This window comes from Triticum dicoccoides, chromosome 1B, assembly GCF_002162155.2.
Source record: "Triticum dicoccoides isolate Atlit2015 ecotype Zavitan chromosome 1B, WEW_v2.0, whole genome shotgun sequence".
NCBI lineage: Eukaryota > Viridiplantae > Streptophyta > Magnoliopsida > Poales > Poaceae > Triticum > Triticum dicoccoides.
In genome coordinates, this window is record NC_041381.1 from 447688422 (window position 1) to 447706563 (window position 18142).

The window sequence follows — 18142 nt, forward strand, 5'->3', positions numbered from 1 at the left end:
CGACACGGGACTCCATTATCAGAAGCGAGTTCGATGCATTATCAGGAAAACCATTGCGCCCGCCCGTAATTGGGCTCGTGCGCAATGGGCCAAAAACCTGATAACACTGGCTAAGAAAACCTACAAGTTCCACATAAAGTAGCGCACAACCAACAAATCAATATTGATGACATAAGCCACGCATACCCGCCCACATAATCAGCACCGAAACATTCTAGCCAGCAGCAAAGTGTGACTACAACCTCCAAAATCGATCCGCCTCTTCCCCCAGATACGCAACATGCTTGTAGCATTAATCCACGTGATACAACCTCCTTCTGCCTTGTGAAGACCTGCCCAGTACAATAAAAGCGACCAAACAAAACACATAATGTCGAAGGGAGATTTGATCGGTTTCTTGTCAGAGGTTGCCTTATTACGAGGTAGCCAATGGCCCAGCAGATGGCTGCCACTAGGAAAGTAAACATAGCAACAAGCATAGAATTGCCACACATTGTTAGGACATGGCTACAGGGCATGGGAAAAAAGGTGTTGCACTCACTCATGGTGATCACAAAATGAACGAACATTATTGCCAGGCCATTTTTCTTTTGCGTCACATACCTAATAGGATAGCATTTTGAAAGGGCCGCCAAAGAAAATTTTGAATTTTCAAAGGAATTTTTGCCCTCCAAATCCACTGAAAGTTAGCCCCATGTACATCATTCTCCATTATCTGGTGCATAGACTTGGTAGTGAAGACGCCCCTTTTAGTAAATCTCAGGTTCAGCTTTTCTAGGTAAGGTGTCAATCTACAGCAGAGAAGTTGCAATTAGATGTATAGCTTCATCGTCGAGTCTCTGAATTTCGTTCCGGTGCATATATAATAGAGAAGCTGCAATTAGATATACAGCTTCGATTGGCATGCTATCTATCAAGTTTGCTATCAGATGGAGACCCAACATGTGAAACCAAGCGGTGAAAGAGTACGAGATGTAACCATCAAGAGATAAGAAACTAATTGGCCTCATTTCAGTTTACATCTGAAACAGCAAGAAATGTTAAATTCACTCCATTCCCTTTCCTCAAATGTCAAATGTACCACAATAAAATATATACAGAAAACATCAAAGCAATCTCACATACTAAGGATGAGATGAGTTTACAACACACTTATTACATTGATGAAACAGAATATAATCTAATACATGACGAGTAGCTCGCCCCTCTTTTGTATATGCACAATGCCACTAAGGATAGTATCCCCATTTATTCCATGTGGAAAGCTGCAACACAATGCCTTCCTCCACTATTCTCATGATGCGCTCTCGGCAAGGCATACATAAATACATATACATTCATAACTGGATGGACCTCCGGTTGGTCGTTAACGCCTGTGAGCGGCAGTGGCTGCATGACAAGGTTGCAGTGCTCTAGATAAATTCTCTTGTGTTGAGTGCCCTTGACTATGTCATGCAACCACTCTCAAAGTCGATCTCCCTTACATGGTATCATCATCAAATATTGTGGAAAGCACAAGCCCACGGGCAAACGCACTCCTTTGAGCCCGCTCTTTCTGATCCTTCTCGGACAGAGATGTTTCAGCTCTGTAAATTCACCAGGCATTCAATCAAATATTTGATCACAAGAACTATTAAACTACAGCAAAACCTACATTTAAAAACTCAAAAGGTACAACCTGCCTATATTTCGAACTTAGATTGCAATATTTGGCAACAAGAAATAATTTAAAATTTCTGGTGAGCAACAGGTCATCAAAAACCATAAGGCCCATAACATTGATCATCAATATGAAACATACAGATGGGTAGACTACTACGATATACAGCACATGCGTAAGTTCAACCTAGTATTTTCTTGGAGAAATATCTTCCAAATCAAATGATGTCAAGCAGATTAAGGAATAAATCAAGCACATACTAACAGCCGAAAAGGTATAACCAATACGTCAATAAGGTAACCACATAACCATAACAGACAATGTACTATACAATTGGTAACAATGACAAAACTTAATTGGCATCAAGGCTTTGCAATTTTATTCATACTTAGAGGGCATAGAAAGCTGTACTGGCTATGCACAAGGACAGCGCACAATATAGAATGTGGAAATCTATCATCCACTCAGCAGATACAGTAGCATCGTGGCAAAGAGGAAGCGGAGTGAGGCGGCAGAAAGAACAAAGCTTGAGGTGACATACCTCTCTACGATCTTTTCATCTGGGAATTTATTTAGCAAAAATGTTTTGTCAGATGAGTCGGAACGAAAATCTTTCGATGGTTCAGCCACAGGCAAACTACAAATTAAAGATTGCAAAAATGGATCAGGGGCGGCAGCGGGAGGATTAGATACATAGGATGATCCACCAAGAAAGGACTGCAAACTGCCGTCTCTTAAATCCTTTCTCAACAAAGACAGCAAAGAATGGGACCCAGAAGATACTTTTCGGACTCTGCGCCTGCGCTGCATGTATTTTTCATTAAGGAAAACAATGAATAAATTGTCTTCCAACAGAAACCATGTATTCTGAAGAGGACACACTGTAATATGGTAAAGTCACTATCACTCATTGGCAGCAGTACAGTGAATAAAAAAAAAGGATATCTTGAAGTAACTTCCATGCTGCATTGTCAAGTGGCCTATTAAGTCCGTCCCAACCCTTGTAGCACAGATGGGGCATACCTGAAAGGTTAGTTCATCAAATTCCATGAGTGATTATTATTTGAATTCATCAAACAGTTATGCTCACACAATCAAGGACGCAAGGTAAGCACAGTGTTACAATGAAGTCCTACCAGAAAAAAAGAACAAAACTGCCAATTATGTCCAATACAGGTAAAAATTAACTACTCCCTCCATTCCTAAATATAAGTCTTTTAAGAGATTCCAATATGAACTACATACGGAGCAAAAACGGATGAATCTACACTCCAAAATATGTCTATATACATCCGTATGTAGTCCATATTGGAATCTCTAAAAAGACTTGTATTTAGGAACGGAGGAAGTATGTTTTAGTTAACTCTCTCTAGGCTTACAGTCCAAATAAACTCAAGGTAACCCAGCAACACACACATCAATTTATATTCTAAGTGTAATAATAAAAGAAGAAACTGAACTCTCTAGTGTCCTTAAACAGTAAACATGAGTCCTCCTAATGTAGGAAGCCAGGTAGCAATCGCGAACCATATAGAGTTCGGTACCACTCTTTTCATTCTATAGATAACTCTACTCCGCACCACACACAAATTAATCAGTGTGACACCACTTCTACTCGATGAAATGTGCAACAACCATAGATCCAAACTCTTAACTACCAAAGGAACGAACATGGCCTAGCCTAGCAACTGTATCTCAAACAACATAACGAATTAATAATGCACGCCCTACTTTGAAGGAGAAGGATGACCTTCTACAATTCAGAGAGCTTAGAACTTGAGTTCTTAACAAGAAAAACAATTAAAAGTTGGGACTTGGGACTCAAACTGAAGAGCAGAATAACACATGTCACCTAAGAGGGCCTGAGACTAAGAACTGGAAACTAGAACTTTGTAAAGAGAAATTCTAAAAAGAAACTTGTACAGCCAGTAGCGAATCTATCAGGTGGGCTTCGACAGCCTAGCCTCTGATTTTGCCAGGAAAAAGGCATATATGCATTAGCAATCATGGAAGATAACCACAAAAGAGATTATGTTAATACGTGTGACAGTGCCTACACGGTTCTGGACAAAGCAAGCGGTGCTTGGGCCTTAGTGCCTATGGCCCGCCCAACAGCTAGCCTGTGTTGAACCCTCTCTCGTCGTCTCGTGTCGCCCAACACGTTGGCAACCAGAGACCGTGTAGCAGGGGAGGCGAGCAGTGGTCTGTAGCTATACGAGATTTTCTTGATTCAAGCAACTTCTTTTCTTTCCAAATTCAATACTAACAAGTATACTCCCTCCGTAGATACATCCGTATGTAGACAAATCTAAGACAACTAATTTGGAACGGAGGTAAAACATAGCACATGTTTCTCAAGATTATCTTTGATCAAGAATTTAATTGGTCAACAATATGTGGATTGTGTGATTTAAAAATGACCTTGTTGGATTCGTGTTGGAATGAACTTTTGAATAATACCGATTTCGTATAAGATAGTCCACATTTTTTAACTGTTTAGTCAAAGATATATCTCAACGAACCGGTGCGCCTTATATTTTAGACCAAGTGGGCTATATGCTAAGAATTTTACCAAAGTTGATGGTTGTTGTTCAGAAGTTACCGCTTCACACTTTCATTACGAATGTTAGGAGAAGTGGAGAATTTCACTGATGTCATGATTATTTGATGCACAATCTAAAATTTAAATTCAACAAGCCTACACTTGATATTTATTTCCTTTATTCAGATTAGTGTATTAAGCTTTGAGCATATCCTCCACTTTCATGCTCAATTTGCCACTGTGTACAGCCAATCTTATTGGCCAGCTATAACACAAAATTGTTTCAGACTTTCATCTAGTTGCACCAGTCGTTCACTCCAGAACCAACAATACCTAATACTCCTACAACCCAAGGGAACTACATTCCATAACCAAACTGGCCAAAGAAAAAATTCCCAAGAATCATAATCACTAGATTCATAAAGACTCCTGTAGGAACGACAGAGGCCAACCAAATCCCGCAATTCCAACCAGCAACACCATAAAAAAGCTCTGTCAAAGGAGTTGGTTCCTAAAATGTTCCAACGCAGCCACCCAAAAGGTAACTTGTTTTCTACATTTCCAACCTGAACTACCACAGACAAACAAGAATTCTCCAGCAGAACATTCAAGAGTCTCATCTTTTCAGCAATCTACAGAGCAATAAACCTATTCCATATCAAAATTACAAGAACAATGGATTTTCCGAACCACTAAAACGTACAGGTCACTTAATTGCACCATTATCAACATTTCCGTCCTGAAGCGTGGCGCATCCTAACGACACTTGGCGTAAAATGTCCCATTTCGGCAAAAATTATTTCAAAGGCTCAAACGGGACCCGGCCGAGCGAGTCACAAGAACGCGAATCATCAGAAAGGGCGAGGCGACATACCCCGCTCTTGGCCTCGACGGCGTGCTCGTCGTCGATGTGGCAGCAGAGCCCGACGAAGTCGAAGTCCTCGCCGCAAAAGGGGCAGTTGTATGCCTCCGCCCCGCGCGCCTCCACCTCGTCCCCGCCGGCGTCCGCGTCGTCGAACCCCATGTACAGATCTGACGTACGACCACAGCGAATCACGCATCAGCCCCAACGTCGAATCAAAAACCAACGAGGCCAACACCGAGGGCGAAATCGGGCCGACCGATCGATCGTACCGTAGCGGGACTGCAGGCGCCTCGCGGAGGCGGCGGCGGAGGAGGTGGAGGAGGAGCGGCCCCACGCGTCGCCGGAATCCATGGCGGAATTGGACGAAACCCTAGCCTCGCCTCTCTCTCTCTCCTTTCCCCTTTGTGCTGGTGAATTCTTTTTTGGCTTTCCAGGCTTTTCTGTCCGCTCCTCTCTTTCCACTGCTTCGGTGTGCGCGCGAGCGTGCGGTGTTTGTTGGCCGTTTGCTCCGGTGTGGGTCGGTGCGTGTGAGTGATTGGAATGAATTATGGGACGGAAAGGTGGGGGGAGGGTGGTAGTTGGTGGGTGCCTGCACCTGGTCTACGGTGAGCCACTGGTAACTGCACGGTGGGGCGTCGCTGTCAGCGGTGGTATTTTTGGTGAGATTCTGTCACGTGACTGATGGTTGGTGCTGCGAAATGGTTGCAGCGTAGCGGGGGGGCCTTCATTTCTTAATTAAAGGGTTAGAAGAGTGGGAAATCGGAATTTCTAGGTAGTAGTACTTGAGAAGAAGTATTTCCTGTGCTCATCCCTAAGAAATCCGATGCGGAGTTGGTTGGGGATTTTCGTCCTATCAGCCTTACCCACAGCGCTGCTAAACTTTTCGCCAAGATGTTGGCTAACCGTGCAAGGAGAAGAATGAAGGAAATTGTCATGGCCAATCAGTCAGCGTTTATATGTGGCAGGCACTTGCATGACAACTTCCTCCTTGTGAGGCAAGTGGGCAGAAAGATCCATGCACGTAAAGAAGCGGGGGTGTTCCTGAAGTTAGACATATCGAGGGCGTTTGATTCTATATCTTGGCCCTTCCTGTTTGAAGTTATGAGGCGCAAAGGTTTTGGACAGAGATGGTTAGCATGGATTGCCATCCTACTGCGCACGGCCTCTACTAAAGTACTCGTCAATGGCGTACCTTGCAGGAGTTTCTGGCTCACCCAAGGTTTGAGACAAGGCGACCCGGTGTCCCCTCTTTTGTTCATCATTGCGATGGATGCGCTCTCCTGCATCATGGTTAAGGGCGCAGAGGAAGGTGTTCTGAAGCCATTTACCGGCATCAGGCCTAATCAAAGTGTGTCGATATACGCCGATGACGTGGCTCTGTTTGTCAGGCCAAACGAGGTAGATCTCAGGTTCGTGACCATGGCGCTTAAAGCTTTCGGAGATGCGTCTGGGCTAAGGGTTAAGTATGGAAAGTCATCTGCTATTCTCATTCACGGTGAAGAGGAAGATAGGATCAGGGTATCCAACCTTCTGTAGTGCGAGTTGGGGAAGTTTCCCTGCAAATACCTTGGATTGCAACTCGCCATACATCAACTAAAGAAGACGGACTGGCAGCCCATGTTGGATAGAGCGAAGAAGTGTGCTCCTGGTTGGCAACGTGGCCTGCTACAAAGATCCGGGCGCCTTGTGCTGGTCAAGTCGGTGGTCGCGGCGAAACCTATCCACCATTTCATGATCACTGACGCACCAGCATGGCTGTTCGAGGAGCTTGACAAATGGATGAGAGCATTCTTCTGGGCGGGGAAGGATCAGGTCTCGGGTGGCAATTGCATGGTAGCGTGGAATGCGGTCTGCAAGCCCACGTGCTTCGGAGGGTTCGACATCAAGAACCTTAAGTTGAAGGGGCTCGCACTTAGGGTCCGATGGGAATGGTTGAAACGCACGGACTCAGAGAGACCTTGGCGGGGCCTGCGCATGATAGAGGATGAGGATGCTCGAGCTGTTTTTGACAGCATGGTCAAGATTGAGGTGGGCGAGGGCACTAAGGTTCTCTTCTGGCGGGACCGGTGGATTCATGGCTTTGCGGTGAATGATATTGCACCCATGATTCACGCTTTGGTTGACACTCGCACAAGGAATAAACGTACGGTTAGTGAAGGGCTGGAGAATGGCCGGTGGCTGCATGATATCAATGGGGAGCTGAATTTGGTTGGCCATTTACAGCTGGTGCACCTGAATCTGGCCATTAATACGGTGCAAAGGGATCCGAGCAATCCGGACTACTTCTCTTGGCCTGCCGATCCTTCAGGTTTATACTCGGCCAAATCAACCTACCAAAGACTATGCCTCGGTGATGAATGGGCTCCGTATGCCTCCTGCATCTGGAAAAGTTGGGCACTTTTGAAGTGCAAGATCTTCATCTGGCTGGTTGTGCAGCACCGTATCTGGACTTCTGACCAAAGGGCAAAGCATGGATTACAAGATCAACCGTCCGCCTGCTACACATGCTTGCAGGATGAAGACAATGCCGAACACATCTTGGTAAAATGTGGTTATGCTCGACAGGTGTGGCACACCTGCTTTCAAGACCTAACCCTAAATATTCGGCCTCCGGTGGTGGACGATACCTTCCTCGATTGGTGGATCGAGACTAGGATGGGGATGCCTAAGGGTCTAAAGAGAGGCTACAACACTTTTGTCATCTTGGTCGGATGGGAGTTGTGGAAGCAACGGAACGCGCGTGTGTTCAATAGGTTACAGCAACAACGAACCCCAAGAGAATTGGTTGACGACATATTCAGAGAAGTACAACAATGGAGACAAGCCGGTGTAGGTGTTGGTGGTTTAACACATTTTGTGAGAGAGTAGATTTAGAGAGTAGAGTGGTTTGGGTGTAATGGGTGTTGGCCGAGTTTAGATCCTAGCATCTAGCTCGAGCCTCTCTTGTACATTTTCTTTCTACCTTCTATAAAGATAAGGTACGCCATTGGCGTACTCTCGAAAAAAAAGAAGTATTTCATGATTCTGTATTCTCAGTTAAAACTAGATTAATAACACAGTTTTTTGACTTTTCTGAAAAATATAGAACAAACATACACATTCACGTACACGCAACTCAACAAAAAGGATTGGGGTTGTGAAGGAGAAGGAAGAAGTGCTAGATACAGAAGGCAGAAGAAGCGTCGAACGGTGACGGATGGCACCAACAACCGGCAAGGGTTGAATCAACCCGAGTCGAATCGACTTAGCTAGACATGGGAAAATTCGAGCCAAGCCTTTCTTATCACAGGGTCGGGATGCCTTGCTAGCCCAGTTGTCAGAGTCTACCTAAGCCACCTCATGAACTTGCACGGATGCCCAATTCCCATGTTCCATCTTGCATGTTTCTCGATCCACCGATCCCACACGCTTGTTGCCGCCGATATCCCCGGGCTTCGTGTTAGACCCTGACAAACTAAAGTTCAGAAGATGCCTTAAAGTCATAAAATAGAGTGCAAAGTAACAGTCTTATGATGAGAAAGTCTAGGGTTTGCGTCAATCTCTGGTATGCCAATTAATGGTGTGTCTGGTTTGTGTCATCATGTGGAACGACACGGGTCGGGTCTGTCCTGAAGACCCATTCCTCGTTTGGATCATCGAAGGAACCGGAACCAACCGATTCCAAGGAATGGCATATTCCCTGATTATTCACCCCGAGGGGGCTCTTGAAATCGAGCGGAGCACGCGGAACAGCCCATTCCCACGACCTCGCTCCCTTGCTACATAGACCAATGAAGTCGCGGGGCAAACGTGGTAGCAAGAACCCGCCACCACCATTGTGCATCCAACACGCGCTGCCAGGGGCGTCGCATCCAGTCGGCTGTCGCGCTTGAGCACACGCTTCTAGGAGCCGCGGTCGTGCGACATCATGAGTGTCGCATCCGACCGGCCGTCGTGCTTGAGCACGCGCCGCTGGGAGCTGCAGTCGTGCGACATAGGGAACCGCTCGCTGCGGGGGGCATCGCATCCAGCCGGGCGGCATGGTGGTGTGCAAGGACGCTGGATCCGCTAAGCTTCGGCGTGAGGGACAGGATGGATGGGATGGGAGGAAGCCCGAGGCCAACTCCAACCTCCCGGCATCCTCCTCTCCAACTAGCACGGTCACCGTGCGTCCGTGCTTTGGTGGTCGATGCTTGTTCAGGGATGGTGTTGGCGTTTTAGGCAGTGGCAAGTTTAGATTAACTACGGTTGCTAGTTCAGACATCAGATTCATTGCGGCAAGTTTAGATTCACTGAGACAGCAGCAAGTTCAGGGGATTGTGATGCTTGTTTGGTAAGAAAAGGAGATAGAGGAAACTTTGGCGTTCTACCCCTAGGAACCATTTCATCCTACACCAAGATGGAATCATAGGAATGGACGGTTCCATGACATTCCACTTGGTTCTGAAACCAAACACACCCTAAGACAACGGAACATGGCAGCTAGGATTTTCACCCAGTTACAAGATAGATAGTGTTTCCATTGGGAATCCAAGGCTATATATCCATTACGGTCCAAATGAAATGCAAAGGTAGAAAGGAAACAAGGTAGTGTGTTGTTGCATAGTGAACAATGAATGAGACTTGAAGCATTTGTCTGATTGTTGATCAACAATATCTAGATGACGAAGCACTCGCAAAGTGGTAAGTTGATTGATGAGTTATTGGATCTCAGATGGACGGTGAATGAGTATTGGCAACAAAGTTGTCACACACCAATTCACACAATTGATGTGTTACCCACGCCAGCCCAGGAGTCACACTGGCACGAGACTTGATATATGATACGTCTCCAATGTATCTATAATGTATGAAGTATTCATGCCAGGTTTACAACAATTTTATATGGTTTTGGTATGATTTGAATGGAACTAACCTGGACTGACGTTGTTTTCAACAGATTTATCGTGGTTTTATTTTTTTGCAGAAATAAAAATTGTCCAAATACAACAAAACTTTTTGATGATTTTTTTGGAACAAAAGAGGCACTAGAAGCTTCATGGGAGGACCGGAAGGTGAAGGATGTGGCCACCACCCACCAGGGCATGCTAGGGGCCTTGCCTGTGTGCTGGTGGGTAGTGGGCCCCTTGAAGCCCATCTTCGCGTGAAACCAACGCCAAAAAATCCTATAAATACAGACCCCCCCAGAAATAACCCTAGATCAGAAGTTCCACCACCGCAAGCCTCTGTAGCCACGAAAAACCAATCTGGACCCTATTCCGGCACCCTGTCGGAGGGGGAAATCATCACCGGAGGCCATCTTCATCATCCCGGCGGCCACCATGATGAGGAGGGAGTAGTCCATCCTCGGGGTTGAGGGTTTGTACTAGTAGCTATGTGTTTGATCTCTCTCTCTCTCTCTCTCTCTCTCTCGTGTTCTTGATTTGGCATGATCTTGATGTATCGCGAGCTTTGTTAATATAGTTGGATCATATGGTGTTTCCCCCTCTCTATCCTATTGTGATGAATTGAGTTTTTCCTTTGAGATTTAGTTATTATCGGATTGAATACTTTTATGGATTTGAGAGCACCTGATGTATGTCTTGCTATGAATACCCGTGGTGACAATGGGGTATCATATTGATTCACTTGATATATGTTTTGGCACTCAACTCACGGATACCCGAGGTGACATTGGGGTAATCTATGCATGGGGGTTGATGTACGTTTTCATCCTTGTTTCTTCGGTAGAAATCTTAGGGCACTCTTTGAGGTTCTTTGTGTTGGATTAAGTATTATGAATCTGAAATTGTTTGATGCATATCATATAATCTACTCATGGATACTCACGGTGACATTGGAGTATCTATGTGACATTAGAGTTGGTTGATGTGTATAATATGGTGTTATTTTAGTACGAACTCTTGGATAGATTGATCAGAAAGAATAGCTTTGAGGTGGTTTCGTACCCTACAAACAATTTCGTCTTATGTTCTCCGCTAGATAAGAACTTTGGAGTGATTCTTCATCGCACGTTAAGGGACGGTTATATGATCCAATTATATTAGCATTGTTGAGAGATTGCACTAGCGAAAGTACGAAACCTAGACCTCATTTTCAAGCATTGCAATACCATTTGTGCTCACTTTTGTTACTTGCTACCTTGCTGTTTTTTATTGTTCCTATTACAAAAATCAATATCTACTATCATTACTGCACTTGTATCACCATATCTTGGCCGAACTAGTGCACCTATACAATTTACCATTGTATTTGGTGTGGTGGAGACACAAGAGACTCTTTGTTATTTGGTTGCAAGGTTGTTTGAGCGCAACCATCTTCATCCTACACCTACCATGGATTGATAAACCTTAGGTCACCCACTTGAGGGAAAATTGCTACTGTCCTACAAAACTCTGCGCTTGGAGGCCCAACACGAGTCTACAAGAACAAGTTGTGTAGCAGACATCAATATACTTGATATCATACACACAAATTTGAAATATATACGAGGGTTCATAAGACCTTAATAAAGTGACTATATAATGTGTCACATTAAAGGCTTGATAAATAGAGTTTGCAATGGAAGACTAAGGTACTAATGGCTAAATTCAGGACACTAATCCATAGCGAACTAGCTCGAAAACTCTACTAGTAGGCAAACACCTCGACTCCACATCCATGGAAGGCGACATTTCAGCTAGATTTGGCCAAAACAATGAGCCAATGAGTATCTTACCATATCCATTCCATAGCTCACACCTCTATTTCTCAATATAACATAATCAATAATACAACTGCCATCTCAATGCAACACGCGCAGTTCCCGACATCACAGGCCATATATGTTTCATATGCTCAAGAACCTTTCTCGATTTAAGTTGCCCGCCATTTTATTTTTATTTAATATCTCCAAGTTTCGAACCTAATATCGTGGGGTGATGAGTTGACCATGAAGTTCTAGATGCAATAAATACAAAAAATATACCCGAGGGGTGAAATGCCATAAATATTGTCTTGATTCATAAGGTGGAGAGCCCAAAGGTAATTACCCAATATAGGCTTATTAGCTTATGTTTTGTGGTGTATAAACATTTCAAAATGTTAGCTAATACGCTAAAAAGGATTCTGCATGAGGTTAGTTCACCAACACAAAGTGCATTTGTTCCAAGAAGGCTTATCATGGACAAAGTGGTGGTAGCATACTGAAAGATCGAGAAGGTGGAGTCTAGACGGGGTGAAGAATCACAGAGTACGACCTTGGCGGAGATTTACGACTAACCGAGATGGTCCGCAGAGGCTTTTCGACACCTTATGCGGGCCCGAGGAGGATCATCCTCCTCTACGTCTGGCCGTCGCCCTTTTTCTCTTTAGGGAAGATACTCCTCCCCCCTCGCCCTCCTTCTCTTCCTTCTCGAGGATGGAGGAGGCATGAGTGTCTCCGGATCTGGCATCCAAGGGACCACAGATGCATAGACCTTCCCTCCTCTTTGGCTCTTTCTTCTCCCTGACTGGGACCATATATGTACCTCAGCCAAAAGAGCCTCAAGCTGAGGAGTCCGGGCCTCCTTGGGCAATGGCGACGGGCACTTTATCTTCTCCGCCCTTGGCAAGCCATTTCTGGAAATAGAAGGGCAAGGATGATCAATCTAAATAAACAGAACTGAAGGATGGTGAAAGTAAAAAAACATGAATGAGATTGTCATTACCTCGGTTGGGCCATTCTCGGCGTCGAGGCTGTAACGCCCCGGATCCGATGCGCCAGGTGTGTGTCAGTTATTCGCCGTTGTTGCCATGTGGTTGCCATGTCGTTTGCTTGTGTGTTGCATTTTATCATGTCATCATGTGCATTTCATTTTGCATACGTGTTCGTCTCATGCATCCGGGCATTTTCCCCATTGTCCGTTTTGCAATCCGGTGCTCCTATGTCCTCCGGCGTCCCCCTCTTCTCCCTTTTCGTGAGTGGGTGTTAAACGTTCTCGGAATGGACCGAGGCTTGTCAAGTGGCCTTGGTATAGCACCGGTAGACCGCCTGTCAAGTTTTGTGCCATTTGGAGGTCGTTTGATACTCCAACGGTTAACCGGGTAACCGTAAAGCCTCTTTCTCTTTGCAACCCAACACCCCTCCAAACTGGCCCAAAACCCATCTAACTCCCCTCCATGCTCTCGGTTGTTCGATCACGATCGCGTGGCCGAAAACCGCTTCTCATTTGGACTCTCCTAGCTCCCTCTACCTATTTATATGTGCTCCCCCCGGATTTTTCGCGCAGACGAAACCCTAGCCTAATCCTCCCCGCCGCCACCGGACATGTCCGCGTCGCGCCGGACATGTCCGCTTCACCGCGCCGCCTGCCACAGCCAATGGCGCGCCGCCACGTGGCCCCGGCGCCCGCGCGCCGTCGCCGGCCTGCCAGGCCCGCGCGGGGCCCCTGAAGCCCGTCCGCCTCCGCCTCCGTCGCCCCGCGGCTCGCCCGCGCGCCGCCGCGGATCTCCGCGCCGCAGTCTGCCGGGCTTCGCCGCCGCCCGCAGGTCCCCGCCGCCGGCCTCCGCCTCCGCCGCCGCGCCCGTCCTCCGCCTCCTCCTGCCGGTCGCCGGCCCCGCGGCCCCCGAGCCCCCGCGCCTCGCCGCCGCCTGCAACTCCGGCCGGCGCCCGCGCTGCAGTCCGGCCGCCGGAGCGCGTGACCTCGCCGGCCCGCGCCTCCTCCTCCACCTCCGGCCAGATCCGGCCGCGGGAGGGCCGGATCTCGCCGCTCCAACCCGCCGGCGCCTCCCTCCGGCCGTCCCTGCCATCTCCGGACCTCCCCGGCAACTTCCCCGTCTGCTCCGGCGATCTCCCCGACGATCCTCGAAAACCGTGCAGACCCGAGGTTGACTTTTCCCCCTTCCCCGATTCTGCTAAGTCCCCAGATTCCAGTATTATCATGCCATGTTTGACCTGTTGTATCTCTGCATCTGTAGCTCCGTTTCGTGCGTGTAATATGTCAAATTGTTCGTCTCGACGAGTGCATCATTTCATTCCATTGCATCATATTCATTTGAGGTCATCTTGATGCCTGAATCATCGTTGTAAGAGTGCTTCATAATGTTTTCTGTTGTCTGTTATCAGAACAAGCTCTTTTGTCATTTTTGCCATGATTGATGTGTGCATCCTATGAGGTTGATGTCTACATTTGAACTACGCCATGTCTTCTTTACAGAGGTGCTTACCATGTATTTTTGTGATCAATGTGGTTACTAGCACAAGCATGCAAACTAGGCATCGTGATATTGCTGATTTTAGTCCCTGTTCTGCTGTTATTTTGATGCCATGTAAACTTGATGCTACAGAGAGATCCATGCATATTTTGAGATACTTCAGTAAGGGTGTTTTGAACATATGGTTATGATCTATCCATTCATTCCCTTTGTTGCAATTATGGAGTAGTCTAGCATGTCATTGGAGTGCTCTACTTTTGCTTCGAAATGTTTCCTGGCAGATTGTTTACTTGTTATTCAATTTAGCCAAGGATGCTATAGTTGATCCTTGCATGCTATGGACTTGTTCTTGCCTTAGTTGGTTACACAAACATGTCTTCTTGATGATGCTATGCTTATCTTGTCATGCAATGACTTGTGGTGAGTGAATCGAGCTTGTTAAGTAGTGTACTTGATGTTGCTGTTTCGCTAGGCTGAATCTGTTATTTCGTGATGCTATATAAACATGTTGCCACTAATCATTCTATGCATAATCTGGAGATGTTCTATAAACATGTTTTGATCTACATGTCATCCTCTATCCATCCATGCTCCTGGTTGCATTTATAGCTTGCTGTAGATTGTTCATATCTTGCTCCAAAGTTGCTTCATAATGTTGCTGTCAGCCTGTTAACGTTAAGTTCAGTTGTTTCCATGTGTTTTCCTAGTGATCCATGCACCCTATGACCTTTCTATTGCCATTCTTAGCTTCAAAAATATGTCTTCTTATTGTTGGTTGCCTTGCTATGCCATGTTTTGCTCTGTAGTGAGTTGCACAAGCTCATCTACATGCCTTCATAATTCTGTTTCTGCCATGTTTGAATCTGTATTATAACTTGCCATGTTTACGTGGGTGCCATCATATTTTCTGATCCTTTTTGGCTTATGGTCAGTACGGGACTTTTGATCTATGCTTTGAGTAGATTCATGCCATGCCTTTGTTTTCCATTATAAGTTCCTGTAACATGTTGTTTGATAGCTCTGAACATTGCATCATGATGTTATTTTCTGCATAGTCTGAAATTGTTATTACTTGTAATCTTACCATGTGTGTTTGAGCATGTTCTATTGATTTCTAGAGATAGCTCAGTGTTCATGTTTTGTAATGCTTTACCTGCACATCATGCCCATGCCTTTTGTTTTCATGTTTGGGTGCCGTAGCATATTGTTTTGATGCTTGCAATATGCCTAGTTGCTGTTTCGGACAGATTGTTGCTATAACTTGTATAGAGTGCATGTGTTGAACCGTTGCTCCGTTTTGAGTGTGCTCTATATGAAACTTGCTTGATTGTGCATGTAGCTCAATATTATCATGTTGCATCCATCTTTTGAGGTGTTTGCTTGATGTTTGGGTGCATTTTGCATCAATGCCATGTTTAACTTGTGTTGCTCATATCTTCTATGCCATAGCTCCAAATCTAATGAACTTTATATGTAACTTGACTAGAATCTTGTGTAGATCATCTTTGTGCATCTTAACTTGCTGTTTAACAACTTGAACATAAGGTTTATTCAGATCTGGACCAACTTCGAAATATGCATATGAGGACTTACCGGAATTGTTATATGTTGTTCCCGGCCTCATTTAAACTTGCCTTGATGTGTTGCTCTTGTTTGCATCATCTCTTGCCATGAGTAGCTTAATCTAGATTGGTCATGCATCATGCTTGTTGGTCATCATGTCTTGTCTATGTGTGGTGTGTTTACCTTGTTGTGTGCTTCTTTTCGATAGTTCCTGTTTCCGTTGGGATCGTGAGGATTCGTTCGTCTTCGGTTGGTTCGGCTTCATCCGTTCGTCTTCTTCATGGACTCGTTCTTCTTCCTTGCGGGATTTCAGGCAAGATGACCGCTACCCTGGATCTCATTACTATCATTGCTATGCTAGTTGTTTCGTTCTATCGCTATGCTACGTTACCTATCACCTGTTTATCAAGCCATCCCAAATTGCCATGAACCTCTAACCTTTGACACCTTTCCTATGCAAACCATTGTTTGGCTATGTTACCACTTTGCTCAGCCCCTCTTATAGCGTTGCTAGTTGCAGGTGAAGTTGAAGATTTCTCCATGGTGGACAGGATTTTGGTTAGGATATCACAATATCTCTTATATTATTAATGCATCTATATACTTGGTAAAGGGTGGAAGACTCGGCCTTTTGCCTGGTGCTTTGTTCCACTCTTGCCGCCCTAGTTTCCGTCATACCGGTGTTATGTTCCCGGATTTTGCGTTCCTTACGCGGTCGGGTGATTTATGGGACCCCCTCGACAGTTCGCTTTGAATAAAACTCCTCCAGCAAGGCCCAACATTGGTTTTACCATTTGCCTCACCACCACCTATTTTTCCCTTGGGAGTCGCTCTCTCGAGGGTCATCTTTATTATCGCCCCCCCGGGCCAGTGCTTGTCTAAGTGTTGGTCCAAACTAGAGCACCGTGCGGGGCCATCCCTTGGCAACTTGGGTTACGTCGGTTCCTGTACGCTTTGCTTATCCGGTGTTGCCCTGAGAACGAGATATGTGCAGCTCCTATCGGGATTGTCGGCGCATCGGGCGGTCTTGCTGGTCTTGTTTTACCATTGTCGAAATGTCTTGTAAACCGGGATTCCGAGTCTGATCGGGTGTTCCTAGGAGAAGGTCTATTCCTTCGTTGATCGCGAGAGCTTGTCATGGGCTAAGTTGGGACACCCCTACAGGGTATAATCTTTCGAAAGTCGTGCCTACGGTTATAGGCAGATGGGAATTTGTTAATGTCCGGTTGTAGATAACTTGACACCAGATCCGAATTAAAACGCATCAACCGCGTGTGTAGCCGTGATGGTCTCTTTTCGGCGGAGTCCGGGAAGTGAACATGGTTTCTGGGTTATGCTTGACGTAAGTAGGAGTTCAGGATCACTTCTTGATCATTGCTAGCTTCACGACCATTCCGCTTGCTCTCTTCTCGCTCTTATTTGCGTATGTTAGCCACCATATATGCTTAGTCGCTGCTGCAGCCTCACCACTTTACCCCTTCCTTTCCCTTTAAGCTTTGCTAGTCTTGATACCCATGGTAATGGGATTGCTGAGTCCTCGTGGCTCACAGATTACTACAACAACAGTTGCAGGTACAGGTTTATGCGATGATCATGACGCGAGAGCGATGCTTGCTTGCGTTGAGTTCTTCTTCTGCTTCTTCGATCAGGGGATAGGTTCCAGGTCGGCAGCCTGGGCTAGCAGGGTGGATGTCGTTTGAGTTTCTGTTCGTGTTTCATCCATAGACGGATGATGCTTTTATGTATTGTGATGTTGTATTCGAGTGGCATTGTATGCCTTATGTATGTATCCCCATCTATTATGTAATGTTGATGTAATGATATCCACCTTGCAAAAGCGTTTCAAAATGCGGGTCTATCCTTGGTGGGACCTTCGAGTTCCTTTTAGATAGGGTCGCATATTGGGCGTGACAAGTTGGTATCAGAGCCTCGACCGACCCTAGGAGCCCCCTTGATTGATCGTGTAGTTTGGCCGTTGTTGAGTCTAGAAAAAAACTGTTTTTGGAGTCTAGTTATATCGGAGAGTAGGAATTCTTTTTACTCCTCAGCCCCTTCGTCGCTCTGGTAAGGAATCTTGACGTAAGTGTTTTGAATTACTCCTCTTCCCCATCAAAGTTTTCTTTAGGTTCACGCAGTTGGTTTTCGATCGTTGGTTCTCAGCTCTTTTCACCTGGTGCATTTCTCGTCAAGTCGACTCGAGCCTCTTCATCTTTGAGTTCAATCCTCAGTTGTTTTCTTTTCCCACCCCCCCCCCCTTATTCTTCTCGGAACCGGAGTCCGTAATCGAGTATCCATCCTACTCGTGTGAAGTCTTTGCTTTCTTTCCTCAATGATTTCAACCGGTGTTTTCTCTTCAAGA

At 45.7% G+C, this 18142-nt stretch overlaps 1 protein-coding gene across 1 annotated transcript; it reads right to left on the bottom strand.

The window, feature by feature from the left end:
- Positions 1–1035: 1035 nt before the first annotated feature.
- On the bottom strand, positions 1036–5586 carry LOC119340398 (protein DEHYDRATION-INDUCED 19 homolog 2-like). The gene is made up of 5 exons (XM_037612312.1): positions 5337–5586; positions 5077–5234; positions 2606–2683; positions 2202–2470; positions 1036–1586 (listed from the first exon to the last, which is right to left on the bottom strand). Exons 1-5 carry the CDS (start codon positions 5416–5418, stop codon positions 1481–1483), a joined length of 693 nt encoding a protein of 230 aa, XP_037468209.1. The 5' UTR covers positions 5419–5586; the 3' UTR covers positions 1036–1480.
- Positions 5587–18142: the final 12556 nt, after the last annotated feature.

Coding starts and splice junctions, on each gene's coding strand:
- LOC119340398 (XM_037612312.1), bottom strand. CDS start 5,418: ATGGATTCCGGCGACGCGTGGGGCCGCTCCTCCTCCACCTCCTCCGCC. Junction 2,684..5,076: donor CCGTCGAGGCCAAGAGCGGG/GTATGTCGCCTC, acceptor CTAACCTTTCAG/GTATGCCCCATCTGTGCTAC. Junction 2,471..2,605: donor AGCATGGAAGTTACTTCAAG/ATATCCTTTTTT, acceptor AATGAAAAATAC/ATGCAGCGCAGGCGCAGAGT.